The 17,384-nt window shown below is 34.6% G+C and overlaps 1 protein-coding gene across 1 annotated transcript; it reads left to right on the top strand.

Annotated features, from left to right (window-relative positions):
- The first annotated feature begins 564 nt into the window (after positions 1-564).
- On the top strand, positions 565-1,531 carry LOC110194968 (olfactory receptor 1f45-like). The gene is given in 2 exon segments (XM_020967598.2): positions 565-798; positions 800-1,531. Coding segments are annotated over 2 exon segments (966 nt in total).
- The last annotated feature ends 15,853 nt before the right edge of the window (positions 1,532-17,384 follow it).

Genomic DNA, 17,384 nt, shown 5'->3' with positions numbered 1-17,384 from the left:
TGCTGCCTCTTTGCAATGACCTCATTTGCAAGTATGTAGCATTAGAATATAGAATATTAGAACTGAAAGGGACCAGTGATCATAGAATGTTAGAGCTGAAAAAGATCTAAGAATATAGAATATAAGAATTGGAAAGAACCTTTGAGATCATCTCATCCAAATTTCTTTCACTGATGAGAAAACGAAGAGGAGAGTTGTGGGTTAACATGCTAAACTTACAGTGATTCAGTGATAAAGTAGTACTGGAAGAGAGTACTTCCAAGGTACTGCCAAGTGAGCCTTGGCATCAGGAAAACCTGAGTACAAATCATTCCTCAGACAAGCTCCTATAAGTTGTATGACTCTAGGCAAGTCATTTAACTTCTCTCAGCCCCAGTTCTTTCATCTGTAAAATAGGGATAATTTAACTCTAACAAATGAGGTAATGAGGATTAAGTAATATAATAATTGTAAAGTGCTTCCAAACCTAAAAGTGTTACATAGATGTTCTCCAATATTATTAAAATTATTTTTGTTTCTATCACTCTTTTCCTTGCAGATGATCTGGATTCCTTTCTGTGCCTAATGGGTACTAGGAACTGGGCAGAAGTAACTGAATTCCTCCTCCTGGGGCTATCTAACCATCCAGAGATGCAGCCAATCATCTTTGGAGTTATCCTTTCCATGTACCTGGTGGCAATGACAGGTAACACCATGTTAATCATTGTTGCTTACACAGACCCCAAACTGCAGTCACCTATGTACTTTCTGCTCAGCCAGCTTTCCTTTATTGACATCTTATTGACCACAATTATTGTACCCCCAGATGCTAGTGCACACAGTAACAGGATTCCAGACAATTCCCTTCAAGAATTGCATAACTCAGCTTTTCTTCTTTATGGCTATAGGAAGCATGGAGGGTCACCTGTTGGCTGCCATGGCATATGATCGCTACGTGGCCATCTGTAAACCCCTGCGCTATTCTGCTATTGTCACTCACAGCCTCTGCCTCCGCATCACCTTGACATCATGGGTGATAGTCAGCCTCAACAGTCTCCTCTACAGTGTGCTGGTTGCCCAACTAACTTTCTGTGGCAATCAGGTCACACATTTTTTCTGTGACATCACACCGTTGCTCAAGCTGTCCTGCACTCGACCTGTGGTCAATGAGATGCTGATCTTCACTGAAGGTGCAGCCATTGTTATAAGCCCCTTTTTCTTCATCTTGGCCTCTCATGTCCAAATTGGGGCTGCTATAGCCCGCCTACACTCAGCTGCAGCCCTGAAAAAGGCCATGTCCACCTGTAGCTCACACATTCTGGTGGTGCTACTCCTATATGGCTCAGTGATACGCATGTATCTCCGGCCATCTTCCAGCTACAACCTAGACCAGGACAGACAGGTGGCCATATTCTATACTGTGGTCACACCCATGCTGAACCCAATGATCTACAGTTTAAGGAACCAGGAGGTGAAGGATGCCCTCTGGAGGTTCTGGAAGAAGATCCAGTATGTTTGTGCCTCTGGAGACTTCCAACCTGCCCTCCAATAAAGAGAAACTCAGCATCACATCTCCTGAACTCAGAGCAAGCATTGGAAACCCTGGAAATAGCCAATACTGGGGATCATGACAAGGTTGCTTCAGAGCATTAGAGTCTATGGCTAGGGATGATCTGCTCTGTTAGCCCTTTCTCGGCGGGGTTGGGGGACAGGGAGAGGAGACAGGGCAAGCAACAAAGGAGTGAGCCTTTGCACACAATGCTGAGTGTCTTTGCTTCTAAATTCTGAAGAAATATCTCCATCTCATTCATACTTTCTCCTTGCAGCGCTAGAGAGAGAACACACATTCACCATTAACTAAGATGTCTCCTTTGAATGAGGGTTGCATGGAATGGTAACTGTTGTCAGCCCCATATCCATAAGCTCAAGGTCATTGGGAACAAGGGGCTCTCTCTTTTCTATGAGAAGCAACATAGAAATGAAGAGATCTGAGCCCTAACACTAACTGATATGACATTAGAAAAGTCCCTTCATTCTCTGGGCCTGTTTCCTCACCTCTAAAGTGAGGGTGATGTATAAAATAATTTTCTGCCTTTAACTTTTAGTGTTCCAAGAGCCTCACATGTTAAATGTGCCTTCATATTTTGACATTCTATATTCTGTGTCCTAAGATTCTTATTCTAAAGTCCCCTCAAGCTCCAACATTCTATACTTTAGGGCACAGTGTGATGTAGAGGAAATGTCTCCTGAATTTAGAGTGAGGAAAGACAACCACTCAAATCCTACCTCTGACCCTTACTAGCTGTGTGACCATGATCTGAACCACCAGTGCAGAATGGGAATACTAATGACCTACCTCATGGGTTTATTGTGAAACTCAAATGTGATCATGTACACAACGCATGTTATAATCTTCGTTGAACTGTATGTGCCAGCTATTCCATGAGCTAAGTTCCTGTTAGACTCTAAAATAAGATGATTTTCATATAGTGGCTGCAATATGAATACTTTTCCATGTTTTTATGGTCCTTTTGCTCTTCTGTAGATGCTGGAAGATAAATTCCTCTTCTGAAAGTTTCCTCTTTTATTCTCTCTCCTGTATCCTGATACCTTTTCCCTCTTTCCTGATTCTTAAATACTTACGTGCTTCCTTTCCAATGAATGATGGCAGCATGTGATATTGTCTATACTGTGAGATCCCTGCTAGCTCTAAAATTCTGTGACCAAGCTAAGTCACGGGAAGAAAGAGCCCTGGATTTTGAGATATAAGACTGTGGACAAATCACTTAGCCATTTTTGATGTCAGTTTCCTCTGTAAAATGAGAAGGGTGAAGTTAGACTATTTGATCTCTAAAGTTCTCCCATTTCTAAATCCTATGGTTCTGCTATCATCTTGTGATCCAAGATTTCATGTTTTCTGGAAAGAAAATGACAGAAAGTGGAAAGGTGACCTTCGAGACAGAAGACCTTTCAAGGCCTTGTTCTGCCATTTACGTACACTGTGTGTGTACTCAAATAAGTTACTTCATCTTTCTAAGTCTCAATTTTCTCATCTACAAAATTTCAAAACCATCCTTGTACCACCATCCTCACAGGGATCAAGTGAAATAAAGCATCTGAAAGTAGAGCTTAACAGGATATGTGAATATGAGCTTGTATTGTTTCATGTTATTAGCTTCGTTAGCCAACAGACTCTGTGTTCCAGGTCTTCTGTATGATTTCATATGTTTTAAACTGATAAATTTTGCAATGTGCTTTTTGTCTCCTGTTTGAAGAATTGACTTCTTTACAAAATTGGCTGAAATGTTGTTGCTATTGTTATACACATTTTACAGATGAGGAAACTGAGGCAGATGGAAGGGGGCACTAGCAGAAGATGCTTCTTGTAGAACTGTTGAAGGTAAATTTTGAGGGCAGCTAGAGGTTGAGAGTGGAGTTGAGGAGGGAGTGCATTCCAGACATTCCTTTCCTCCACATATGGACTCCCAGAAAGCTATCCCAGCTTTAGGGGTCAGCATCCACTCCAAATCATAGTTCAAGAGCACTTACTGATGTATTTTCTTTTATTAGACAATCAAGACATATTAATTTAAAGCCAACAACATGTTATCAATTAAACAACACAGTGAATTAAGTGTCAAAAAAGATTCACTCCATACACATTAGAGCACCTTCTCTTACAGATTACTATAACACTGTTCAAAGAGTGGACACCCATGCAGAACACACATAGGCTGGGCCTTGGCATGGTTAGGAAGGTCTGTAGGAAATGTATGTGACCAGGAAACATGTTGTTGGGTCAACTAATACTACCAATGTCGCAGTGCAATTGATGTCCTCAGATAATGTCACTGTGCTGCTCTCTGCTCAACAACTCCATTGAATTACTAAGGAGCTCTGATGGTCTACTTCACTTGCTGTTGAGCATCTTCCTCGAGATGTGCTTCTCTCTTGCCATATTCTGGTCTTCAACTATGATGCGGATTCTTTGCTGGACCCTGGACTTAGGGTAAGAAAGGTTTTGATACTTAGGTTCTAGTGTGATTTTCTAGTCTTGGCTCTGCTAATCTTGAATACATCATAATCTCTCCGAGCCCTAACTTCCTCACCTATCAAATCTCAGAAACTTCTTGCAAAACCTACCTTTTGGGGGTGAGGTGAGGAAAGGTCTTTGTAATGTTTAATGTGCTATATAAATGTAAATTATTGTCATTATGTTCAGCTAAAAAAACAAGTAAGAAAGGGAACCTGTGGTACAAAAAACAACTTGAAGGAACTAGAGATGGTTAGCCTAGAGAGGCATCAGGCAGGGATCTCTATCTTTATATATGTGAAGGGCTGCCATATAAAACAGGTCTTAAAAGTCAGAGTTAGAAGGAATGAGTGAAAGATACAGGGAAGTCAGATGGAGATTGATATTTAATGAACTTCCTTACAATTAGAGTTGAACAGCAGTGGAATCTACTATTTTAAGATTTTTTCCAATTAAAAAAGTATCCAAAAAAAAAAAAGAAGGAAGGAAGTTAACTGTTTGACCTGCTACACTATCAAATTAATTACTTGTAACAGGCACTGTGCCAAGAACTAGAGTACAAAGAAAGGCAAAAGACATGAGGTAGAGAAATTCAGAAATGAGGAACAGCCAGAGAAAACTCTCAGATTTGGGAGATGAACTGTCTTGTGAGAGAAACAGTAAGTGGACCAGTGTCACTGAATCACGGAGTAGGGTGCAGAAGGAGAAAGGCATAAGAAGACTGGAAAAATAGATAAGGGAAAGATTGTGAAGGGCTTTGAATGCCAAACAAGATTTTACATTTGATTCTGGTGGTAATAGGGAGCCACTGGAGTTTACTGAATTGATTTGGGGGGGGGAGAAGGGGAAGGTGTGAAACAGTAAGATCTCACTCATTTTAGAGTGATTAATTTGAGGGGCAACTAGGTGGTGCATGGATAAAGCACTGCCCCTGGAATCAGGAGGACCTGAGTTCAAATCTGACATCAGACCAAACACTTGACACTTACTAGCTGTGTGACCCTGGACAAGTCACTTAACCCCAATTGCCTAAAAAATTAAAATTTTTTTAAAAATGATTAATTTGACCACTGAGTGGAATGTAGACTGGAGCGGGGAGAGATTTGAGGCAGGCAGACCCACCAAAAGACTTGCAGTAATCCAGAGGTGAGGTGATTAGGCAGTGCCAGAGGAGAGAAGGGATGTATTTGAGAAATTTTACAAAGGTAGAATCAACAAGAATTGGTAATAGATTGGATATAAAATTGAAAGAGCATGAGGATTCCAGGATGACACCTAGGTTGTGAGGGATTAGCAAGACACAACTCAGCTCAGTTTTCGACTTTGTTTCCCTCTAGACCAGATTTTGTCATTTCATTGGTATAGAGAGCTCCCAGTGAAGAAACTCCCTTAAATCAATGGATATTGGTTATATTCTAGAACTTAAGACCTTAGGGAGTTGCCCAGAGATTGTGATTTGCGGAGGGTGACACAGCCATTATGTGTCAGAGGCACGATTTGAACCCAAGTATTCCTAAATCCACGGGCAGCTCTCTTTCCACTATGCTTTGCTGCCTCTTTTCATTTAAACACTGATTAGTAATATCCTAGAGAAGGATATTGTAAAAGGCAAAGGGAAGGAGAGAGTGCAGTCCAGGTATCCCTTTCTCAATTCATATGTGAACCCCCAGAAAGATACTTCAGATTTTTTTTTCTCAAAAAGAGAAAACACCAAGAAAATGACAGAATTATTCACAATTTGAACGGCCAAGAAAAGCAGGTTAAATAGCAAGGCTTTGACACCTACAGGTGAACACAAGGTCAATTAAAGCAGAATTCTGAATTCATCCTCTTAGGATTCATCCATCTGGACAGATGATCAGAAGCCACTCTTTACAGTATTTCTTATCACATACGTTGTTACTTTCCTTGGAAACTATTCCTTAACCTGGCCATCAGCTCAGATTTCCAGCTTCACATCCCTATGTAATTATTCCTGAGTACCACGTCCTTTGCTGATATCTATTACAAACTATTGGCGTTTTTTTTAAACCTTAATTTCATTCTTTTATTCTGAACTTAACAAAAACAAATAAAACAAATAAAATGGGCATTTCCATATGCAAAGTAGTACAAATACAAGATTATACATGAAGTTGTGAATTTCTATTATGTAAATAAAATTTGTTTTCCCTTTTAAATGTGTAATTACTTCAACATGTGACTTTCAAAGTTTTCTTGCTTGCTTCCTAGTCTTCTCTCTTTGATTTTGCTCATTTTTTGAAAGAATATTTCAATGATCTGCCTCTGTTTTCTCTTCTTATCTTTCCTTTTTTTGGGGGAGGGTGGCTAGCCTCTGCCTAATGCTCCTTCCTCCCATTTACTACATCCAATAAAAATAGTTAAGAGAAAAAAAAAAGAAAAAAAGACCTTTTTTTCCTCATAACTTCTAGTGCCTTCCCCTCTGAGATTACTCACCATCTATATGTATAAATCTTACGTTGACCTAATAATTTACGTATATCTTCCATTAGAATATGACTCCCTTGAGGGTAAGAACTCTTTTTTGGTTTTGTGCCTCACACTAGTAAGAACTTAATAAATGCTCGTTGACTGATTGACGCTTAGCTAGTTCCAAATTACTTTTCAGAAATGCCGAGCCAATTCACAACTCCATCAACAGTGAATTACCATTCTGTTTCCTCAAAGCCCTTTTAATAATTGTCACTTCCTGGTTTTGGGTCATTTTTGCTGATCCTAGTGAGTGTGTCAGATAGAATCTCAGATTTGTTTTAGTTTACTAGTTTACTTAGTTATCTGAAATGTTTTTATATCGTCCTTGATAGCTTGGATTTCTATCTTTAAGAAATATCTTTTTATTAATTAGCAAATGGTTCTTTTCTTCTATATTTAAATCAATTATTTGCATATCTTAAATACAAGATGTTTATCAAAGAAATCTTACCCCAAAAGTTAGAGCCTTTGAGTTTGTCAAATGCTGTTTACTACACTATTCTTTTGCTTCTGGGTCTGGAATACCTAATCTGCTCCACTGATTAAACTTTCTTTTTTTTTAAACTAATACCAAATCACTTTATGACTATTCTCTTGTATTATAGATTCAGAGATGGCACTTCTTTGCCCCTGCCTTATTAATTTTTAAATTGTTTTTGTTGAGATTCTTGACCTTTTGTTCCTCCAGATGAATTTAAATTTTTTTTTTGTCATTCTACAAAATAATTCTCTGGTAGTTTGATTGATATGGTATTGAATAGATTGATTAATTCAGATATTTAAATTATTTTATTATATTTACAAGGCATAATCCTAAGAAATTAAGATTTATTCAATTATTTAGGTTTATTTTTCTGTACAAACTTTATTCACTCATATAGCTAGAATTCATATAGTGCTTTAGAGTTTGCAAAGCACTGCATATATGTTCTCTCATTTGATCTGCACTACAATTCTTTGAGGTAGGTGCTATTATTATCTCTGTTCTATAGATGAGGAAACTTAGGCTGAAAGAGAATAGGTCACTTACCTAGGGTCACACAGCTAATAAATGTCTGACAGAAAATTTTGAACTGAGGTCTTCCTGACTCCAAGTCCAGCACTCTTATCTTACCCATTATGCCACCTAGCTGCCTAATATAGTTCTTGTGTATATGCTGGAGGGCAGATTCCCAGATATTTCCTATATTCTAGAGTTATTTTGAATAGAATTCTCTTTCCCTGTCTTCCTTCTGGGTCTTTTTTTCTTCAATAAAAAATAGAAATGTTGCTGATTTATTTGGGTTTATTTTATACCTTGCAACTTTGCTGAACTTAATAACTGTTTCAATTAATTTAGGATGATTACATAAACATTTATAGACAGACCATCACATATATCATATGAAAAAGTAACAGGTCTCGTTTCTCTTTGCCTATGCTTATTCCCTGGACTTTTTTTTTTTTGCCATTGATAGAGCTAACATATCTACAATTATATCAAATAAAAGTGATAATGATCCTTTTGGGAAAGCCTCCAGGCTTTCCCCATTATACATAATGTTGTCTCAGTTTTAAATAGGTAGTGCTTACTATATTATAGATATTTATTTCTTCCATTGGTTTTAATGGGTTTTCTTTTTTTGCATAAATAGATGTTGAATTTTTTCAAGAGACTTTTATGCTCTTAGTATATCATATATATTAATCACTTTGTCATTAATATGATCTAATATGATTATAATTTTCCTTATATTAAACCAAACTGATACTTCTGATATAAATCCAATCTTGACATAATGTACAATTATTAAAAGGTTGTCACAGCATTATAAAAATTATTCATTTATTTATACTTCTCAACATTCACTTCCATAAGATTTTGAGTTTTAGATTTTCTCCCCTTCTATCCTGTCCTCCCACCCCAAGAGAGCATGCAATTTGATATAGGCTCTGTATACACATTCATATTAAACCTATTTTCACATTAATCATGTTTTGAAGAAGAATTAGAACCAATGGGAGAAATCACAAGAAAGAAGACACAAAAAGAGAGAGAGCAAATAATATGCCTCAATCTGCAGTCAGACTCCGTAGTTCCTTTTCTGGATGTGGATAGCATTTTCCGCCATGAATCCTTTTGAGTTTTCTTAGATTATTGCATTGCCAAGAAGAGATAAATCTATCAAATTTAGTTGTCCAATGTGGCTGTTGCTATGTACAGTGCTCTTCTCGTCCTGCTCACTTCACTCAGCAGCAGTTCATATAGTTTTTCTGAAGTCTGCCTGCTCATTATTTCTTATTGCACAATTGTATTCCATTACATTCATATACCACAACTTATTCAGCCATTCCGCAACTGATGGACATCCCCTCAATTTCCAATTCTTGGACACCACAAAACAGCTGCCGCAAATATTTTTGTACACATGTGTCTTTTTCCCATTTTTATGATCTCTTTGGAATACAGCCCTAGAAGTGCTATTGCTGGGTCAAAGGGTATGCACAGTTTTATAGCCCTTTGGGCATAGTTCCAAATTGCTCTACAGAAGTTTGATCATTTCACAACTCCACCAACAATGCATTAGTGTTCTAATTTTCCCACATCTCCAACATTTATCATTTTCCTGTTTTGTCATGTCAGCCAATCTGAGAGGTGTGATGTGGTACCTCAGAGTTGTTTTGATTTGTATTTCTCTAATCAATAGTGATTTAAAGCATTTTTTTTGTATAACTATAGATAGCTTTAATTTTTTTCACCTGAAAACTGTCTGTTCATATCCTTTGACCATTTATCAATTGGGGAATGACTTGTACTCTTATAAATTTGAGTCAGTTCTCTATATACTCAAGAAATGAGGCCTTTATCAGAAACACTGGTTGTAAAATTCTTCCCAGTTTTCTGCCTTCCTTTTAATCTTGGTTGCATTGGCTTTGTTTATGCAAAAGCTTTTTAATTTAATGTAATTAAAATTATCCATTTTGCATTTCATAATGTTCTCTATCTCTTGTTTGGTCATAAATTCTTCTGTTTTCCATAAATCTGACAGGTAAACTATTCCTTGCTCTCCCAGTTTGTTTATAGTATCAGCCTTTATATCTGATTCATGTACCATTTTGACTTTATCTTGGTATATAGTGTAAGATTTTGGTCTATGCCTAGTTTCTGCCATATTATTTTCCAGTTTCCCATCAGTTTTTGTCAAATAGTAAGTTCTTATTCCAGAAGCCGGAGTCTTTGGGTTTATCAAACAGTAGATTACTATAGTCATTGACTATTATGTCTTGTGTACCTAACCTATTCCACTGATCCACCACACTATTTCTTAGCCAGTACCAAGTAGCTTTGATGATTGCTGTTTTATAATATGATTTAAGATCTGGTAGGGGTAGCCATCTTCCCTTGCATTTCTTTTCATTTATTCCCTTGACATTCTGGACCTTTTGTTCTTCCAGATGAATTTTGTAATTATTTTTCCAAGCTCTATAAAATATTTTTGGTAGTTTGATTGGTATGGTACTGAATAAATAAATTAATTTAGGTAAAATTGTCATTTTTATCATATTAGCTTGGCCTACCCATGAGCAACTGATGTTTTTCCAATTATTTAGATCTGACCTTATTTATGTGAAAAGTGTTCAGTAACTTTAAATAGAACTTCTTTTCTATCACTTGCTGTTGGGCTTTATTAGTAATGTATGGAAATGCTGATAATTTGTGTGGATTTATTTTATATCCTGCAACTTTGCTAAAGTTGTTTATTATTTCAAGTAGTTTTTTACTTGATTCTCTAGGATTCTCTAAATATATCATCATATCATCTACAGACAGTGAAAGCTTTGTTTCTTCTTTGCCTATTCTAAAATTCATTCAATTTCTTTTTCTTCTCTTTTTGCTAAAGCTAACATGGTGTTGGCACTTGCCTGCTCCACCACTCTGGGGCTCAGGATCTCCTGCTGGTTTGCTGAAGTGGGGCTTGCTGCTGGCTTGCCAGGACACCTTCCACCCTGTACCAGTCCCCTTCAACCACACCAAGAGGGACCTTTCCAGTTAATCCGTCAAGCCTCCTGACCTAAAAGATTGCTACACCCCATCTTTCTGCTGGCTCCACTGTTCCAGGATTTTTCCTGGGGTGATATTTTCTGGGTTTTTCCAAGTCAGTAAGGGAGGGTGAGAGTAGCTTACTGCTTACTCCACCCTCTAGGCTCCCAGAAGTCTATCATAGCATTTTAAAATAAGATTTTATTCAGTGGTTGCATTGAAATTTATCAGTGGTATTGCTTTATATTTATTTTTCTCTAATTTTTCTTTGGTGTAGGTATCAAACTCATATTTGCATCAGAGAAAGAATTTCACAAGATTCCCTCTTTTCTTATTTTGGTTAACAGTTTATACAATATTGGAATTTCTCATTGAATAAATTCATCCAGATTTGGATATTTTCCACATGACTAATGTGGAAATTAGCACTTAATGTCCGATTTGTTCTTTTTATGTTATTTGTTATTTAAATAAATCTGTTTCTTCTTTCATCTAGGTAGTTTATATTTCTGCAAATATTCATGGATTATTTTGTCAGCATATAATTAGGCAAGATAATTTATTATAATATACTTTATTTAATCTTCAAATGTTGCAATTTCTCCTTTTTTATTTTTATATCAACAATTTTATTTTTCTCTTTTTTTCATCTGATTAGCTAATTGTTTATATATTTTCTTGGTTTCTTTGCTTTTAAAACATACCCTCAAGTTTTATTTATTAACTTAGTGTGTTTTTTTAATTTTAATTTGATAATATCTTCTTTTTAAAATGAATTTTATTAATATCTTTTGTTTTCTTTTTTCAAACACCAAAATTTCCACCAGCATATCTCCTTCTCCCCCTCACAGAAAGCTGTTCCTCAAAACAATAATATTTTTAAAGAACATAGAAAAGAAAACCATCAAAATTGATCAACACATTGAAAAATTCTGAAAACATATGGAATGCACCACACCTGAGGATCACCTACTTTTGCAAAGAGATAGGTAAGGTTTCCTCTCATACCTCTTCTTTTTTTTAATTTTTAAATTTATTTATTTTTAGTTTTCAGCATTCACTTCCGCAAGCTTTTGAGTTTTAAATTTTTTTTTGCCTCCCTCACCTCCCCCCTCTCCAAGACAGTGTAAAATCTGATATAGGACCTACATATAGATTCTTAGTGAACGTATTTTCACGTTAGTCATGTTCACATCTCTTCTTTGGAGCCCCATGTTTGTTGTTATAAATTTGCAACATTTGCTTTGGATAGCTTTCAGGTTCTTTCCATTTCCATTTTAAGTCATTGTATGTATTGTTTCCTTTGTGCTATTTACTCCGTTCTGTTTCAGTTCTTAAAAATCTTTCCACACTTCTCTGTATTCATTATTTCTTACGATACAGTAATATTCCATTGCATTCATGTGTCACAAGCTTCTTAACCATTCCCCTGTTCTTTGGCATCTACCTTCTTTTAAGCTCTTGGCTAATATGCCACAGTATGCTTTTATAAATCTTGGTGCATATGGGAATTTTTTTTTTCAATGACCTCCTTAAAGCATAATCATAGTAGTCAAATCTCTGGGTCAAAAGGCATGGACATTTAACCAATTTTATTGCTATATTTATTTTATCTATTTATAATATATTTATTTAAATTTTGATTATATATATATATTTATTTAAATTATTTTTATTGCTATAATTCCAAAATGCTTTCAAAAGAGGTTGTACTAACCCACAGCTCCATCAACAATGCACTACTATGCCTATCTTCCTGACATAGACTATTCCCCACTTTTGACATCTTTGCCAATTGGAAGAGTAAAGAGTGAAATATCATGGTTGTTTTGATTTTCACTTCTCTTATTGTTAGTGATTTGGAGCCCTCTTTCACATAACTGGGTTATTTTTTTTCAATCATGCAAAACATTTCCACATTAGTCATTTTGTACATGAAGACTCAAATAAAAGAAAAAGAATGAAAGTGAAACATAGCGTGCTTCAGTCTATATGCAAATGATATCAGTTCTTTCTCTGGAGGTGGATAGTATGTTTCATTATTGATCCTTTGGGATTGTCTTAGATCATCATATTGCTGAGAATAGCTAAGTCATTCACAGTTCTTCATCATACAATATTACTGTTACTGTGTACAACATTCTCCTAATTCTGCTTACTTCATTTTGCATCAGTTCATATAAGTCTTTCCAGGTTTTGCTGAAATCATCCTGCTTATCATTTCTTACAGCACAATAATATTCCATGACAATCATATACCACAGCTTGTTTAGCCATTCCGTAATTGACATGGATTCCTTCAATTTCCAACTCTCAGCCTCAGCAAAAAGAGCTGCTATAAATATTTTTGTACATATAGGTCATTTTCCTTTTTTAGGAAAAATCTCTTTGGGATATAGACCTAGCAGTGGTATTACTGGATCAAAGGGTATGCACAATTTTATAGCCCTGTAGATGTAGTTCCAAATTTTCTCCAGAATGGTTAGATCAGTTCACAGCTTCACTAACTGCATTAGTGGCTCAGTTTTCCAACATCCACTCAAACATTTATCATTTTCCTTTCTTGTCATATTAGCTGATCTGATATGTGTGAGGTGGTACCTCAGAGTTGTTTTAATTTGCATTTCTCAAATCAATAGTGATTTAGAACTTTTTTTTCATATTTCTATAGATAGCTTCGATTTGTCTGAAAACTGCCTGTTCATAACCTTTGACCATTTATCAATTGGAAAATGACATATTTTTATAAATTTGACTCAGCTCTCCATATATTTGAGAGATGAAGACTTTATCAGAGATGTTTCTTGCAAAAAAAAAATTTCCCCCAGTTTTCTTCTTACTTTTTAATTTTGGTTACGTTGGTTTTGTTTGGGCAAAAACTTTTTAATTTTATACAATCAAAATTATTTATTTTACATTTTGTAATGCTCTCTATATTTTCTTTCATCCTGAATTCTTCCCTTGCCATAGATTTGATATGATTAGACTCCTTTCCTTCACATTTTTTCATTGATTCTCTTGATCCTTGAACTTTTGTTCTACCAGATGATTTTTTTTATCATTTTTTCTAGCTCTATAAAATATTTTTGGTAGTTTGATCGGTTTGGCACTGAACAGAGAGATTAATTTAGGTAGAATTATCATTTTTATTATGTTGGCTCAGCCTACCCATGAGCAATTAATATTTTTCCAATTGTTCAGATCTGACTTTATGTGAAAAGTGTTTCGTATTTGTGTTCACATAGTTCCTGGATTTTTCTTGACAAATAGAATAACAAGTATTTTATATTGTCTGCAGGTTTTTTAATGGAATTTCTCTTTCTATCTCTTGCTGCTGGACTTTGTTGGTAATATGCAGAAATGTTGATGATTTATGTGGGTTATTTTGTATCCTTAAACTCTGCTAGCATTGTTAATTATTTCAAGTAGTTTTTTAGTTTATTCTCTAGGATTATCTAACTTCATATATCTGCAAAGAGTGATAGTTTTGTTCCTCATTACCTATTGTAATTCCTTCCATTTCTTTTTCTTTTCTTATTGCTATGGCTAGCATTTCTGGTACAGTACTGAATAAGGGGGTAATAATAGGCACCCTTGTTTCACCCAAAATTGTGTTAGGAAAGCTTCTAGCTTATCACCATTACAGATAATGCTTGCTGATGGTTTTAAATAAATCTTATTTATCATTTTAAGGTAAACCATTTTTTCCTATGTTCTCTAGTGTTTTTAATAGGAATGGGTGTTGTACTTTGTCAAAGGCCTTTTCTGCATCTATTGAGATGTTCATTTTCATATAATTATTAATGGTTACCATTTTGAAAACTACTTGTCATATTCTTTGACAACTTTTCTATCAGAAAATGGCTAAATGACTTTTTGTTTTACATATACATGCTATCTAGTTATCTACACACAAATACATATATATATGTATAGTGTATGTTTATGTATATATAGATATATATATGTGTGTGTGTGTGTATACATGTAAATACACATATATATCTATAAGTTGCTTATATAGCTGCTAACCCTTATCAGAGATATTTGATAAATATTTTTCCCTTTTGACTGTTTCTCTTTTTTCCTATATGCATTAATTTTGTCTGTACACAAAATTTTCAGTTTCACACGAAGTTACCTATTTTAGTTTCCTCTACCCCTTGTTTGGTTAAGATTACTTGTCCTTCCTTTAGCTATGAAAGGTATGTAATTTCTTTCTTTTCTAAATTTTTCTGGCATGATCTTTAATATTAAAGTCACATATCCATTTTGAGTTTATTATGTAATATGGTATAAGATGTTGGTCTAAATGTAAGTTCAACCACAATGCTTTCCAGTTTTTCCAATAGGTTATTTTTTTAAATACAGAATGATTTCCTATGTAATTTGTTTTCCAGTTTATTGACTATTTGGTTGTTTAGTTACATTGTTTTTAAATCTCCCTTGTCTAGCCTCTTTTGTTGCTTACCTCTCTATTTTTAACCAATGACAAATGGTTTTGATGACTCCTGAGTTATAATAGAGTTTCAGGTCTCAAAATGCTATTCCTTCTTTACCCCTACTTCTTTGCATTATTTCCCTTGATATTCTAGTTCTTTTATTTCTCCAAATGAATTTTGCCATTATTTGACTGAATTCTATAAAACATAACCCTTTGACAAATTGATTGGATATAGCATTAAAAATGACTGTGGCAAAAATTACTCAGAGAATCCACTGATAAGGTACTACTGTCAGCCACTGAATCAACAATATAGAGGTAGTTACTTCCAGTGTTTGTTTATGTTCAGAGCATAGGTTCATCTGTATGAAAAGTCAAAGAGTGTAGTGTTAGCTTAGCAACCTTATATAGAATGTGAATAAGTAAGCAGCAAATAAAAATGGAATTTTACAGAAAAGGAGAGGACAATAAGGGTATACAATTAGAAGGGAGAAGATAAAGACCCAGATAGTTAGAGAAGGAGTTGTGATTGTGCAATCCATGTGGCTGAAGCAGTGTCCTCTTCTTATAGTGGTGACAAGAAGTCTGAACCAGAGTTTCTTTCCTATCAGAGTTTTTCTTTTATCATGGTGTCAGCAAGAAGCCTAAGTTAGAAATTCTCTTTGCCACATTTGAAATTATGACCTGGTCATAAGCACTGAATATTCCTCCAGCTATTTAAGTTGTGCTTTATTTCTTTATGGAGCACTTTGAAATTGAATCAATATCAGTATTTTTCATGATTTGGTAGATTGATCCCCAAATGTTTTATGCATTTTGTAATGATTTATAATGGGATTTCCCTTTGAGTATTAACTCTTGGGTTCTGTTATTATATACAAATACTATTGATTTTGCTGTGTTTATTTTATAGCCTATAATTTTGCTAAAGCTATTGTTTCAACTAGTATCTTTATTATCTATAATTGTCTAAGTAAAAAAATTGTGCCATCAACTAAGATATTTTTGTCTTTCCTTTACCTGTTTTTATGCCCTTAATTTCTTTCTTTTATATTACTGCTATTGTTGGTATATCAGATAATAGTGGGGAGAGTGTACATTCTTGCTGTACTCTTGTATTTATTGGAAAAGTTTCTAGTGTATCTTCTTGGCATAAGATGCCAGGTCTTGGTTTTAGAGAGTTTTTATGATTTTAATAAAGGCCCCTCCATGCTTATACTTTGTTGGGATTTTACATAAATTTATGTTGTACTCAGTCAAAGGTTTTTCTACATCAATTGAGATAATCATGTGGTTTGAGGTATTTTTGCTTTTTAACATTCTTAATTACACTCATTATTTTCCTAATATTGAACCAACCTTGAATTCCTCTTATAAATCCAACTTTGTCATAATGAATGATTTCTTGGATGAATTGCTATAGTCTGAGAGGATTACAAAAAATTTTTGAATTGATATTTTTTAGTGATATTGGCCTATAATTTTCCTTTTATACTCTATCTACTTCTGTGGTTTAGATATTAGGTTAAATATCTAATAAAAGGAAACTGGTAGAGTTCTTTCTCAAATTCAGAGTAATTTAAATAACATTGGTACTAACTTCTGTAAAAATGTGATAGAATTCTCCTGTGAACATATCAGGACAAGAATTTTTTTTCTCTGTTAATGCCTTTAAAATAGTTCTATTTCTTTTTCTAAGATAAGATTATTTAAGATTTCTATTTGGTTATCTCTCTCAATTTAAATATAATATATTTTTGAAAGTATTTCTTCATTTCTTTTTTCATTCTCAGCTTTGTTTTCATATAATTGTGCAGAGGAGGTTCTAATAACATTATTTTTCTGATTTTGTTGTCATTTCACCTGGTTTATTGGCTTTTTTGTTTATTTGACTTTCTACCCTTTATTAAAAAAAAAGTAAGTTGACTAAAAGTTTATCAGTTTTATTAGTCTTTTCAAAGAACTAGGTTTTAGGTTAATTTATCATTTCTATATGGGTTTTTGGTTGTCAGTTTATCTATTTCTCCTCTAATATTTAATATTAGCTTTTTGTAGACTCATGATGGAAAATGCTATCCACATCCAAAGAAAGAACTATGGAGTCTGAATGCAGATTGAAGCATACTGTTTTCTCTTTTTTTTTTCTTTCTCTTGTTTTTTTCCCCTTTCATTCTGGTTCTTCTATCCCAGTATGACTAATGTGGAAATATGTTTAATATGTTTGTACATGTATAGTCTATATCAGATTGCTTGTTGTCTTAGGGAGGGGGAAAGGGAGAGAGAGAAAAAGTAAGGGAGAGAGGGAGAGAGAAAAAAATTTAGAACTCAAAATCTTATAAAAGTGAGTGTTGCAAACTATCTTTATATGTAATTGGAAAAAATAAAATACTATCAAGTGGAAAAATATTTCCTTT

The sequence above is a fragment of the Phascolarctos cinereus genome, unplaced genomic scaffold (genome assembly GCF_003287225.1).
Source record: "Phascolarctos cinereus isolate Bilbo 61053 unplaced genomic scaffold, phaCin_HiC Scaffold_2;HRSCAF=192, whole genome shotgun sequence".
Taxonomy (NCBI): domain Eukaryota; kingdom Metazoa; phylum Chordata; class Mammalia; order Diprotodontia; family Phascolarctidae; genus Phascolarctos; species Phascolarctos cinereus.
Note: the sequence above shows the minus strand (reverse complement) of the source record. Positions and strands in the feature narration are given on the sequence as shown.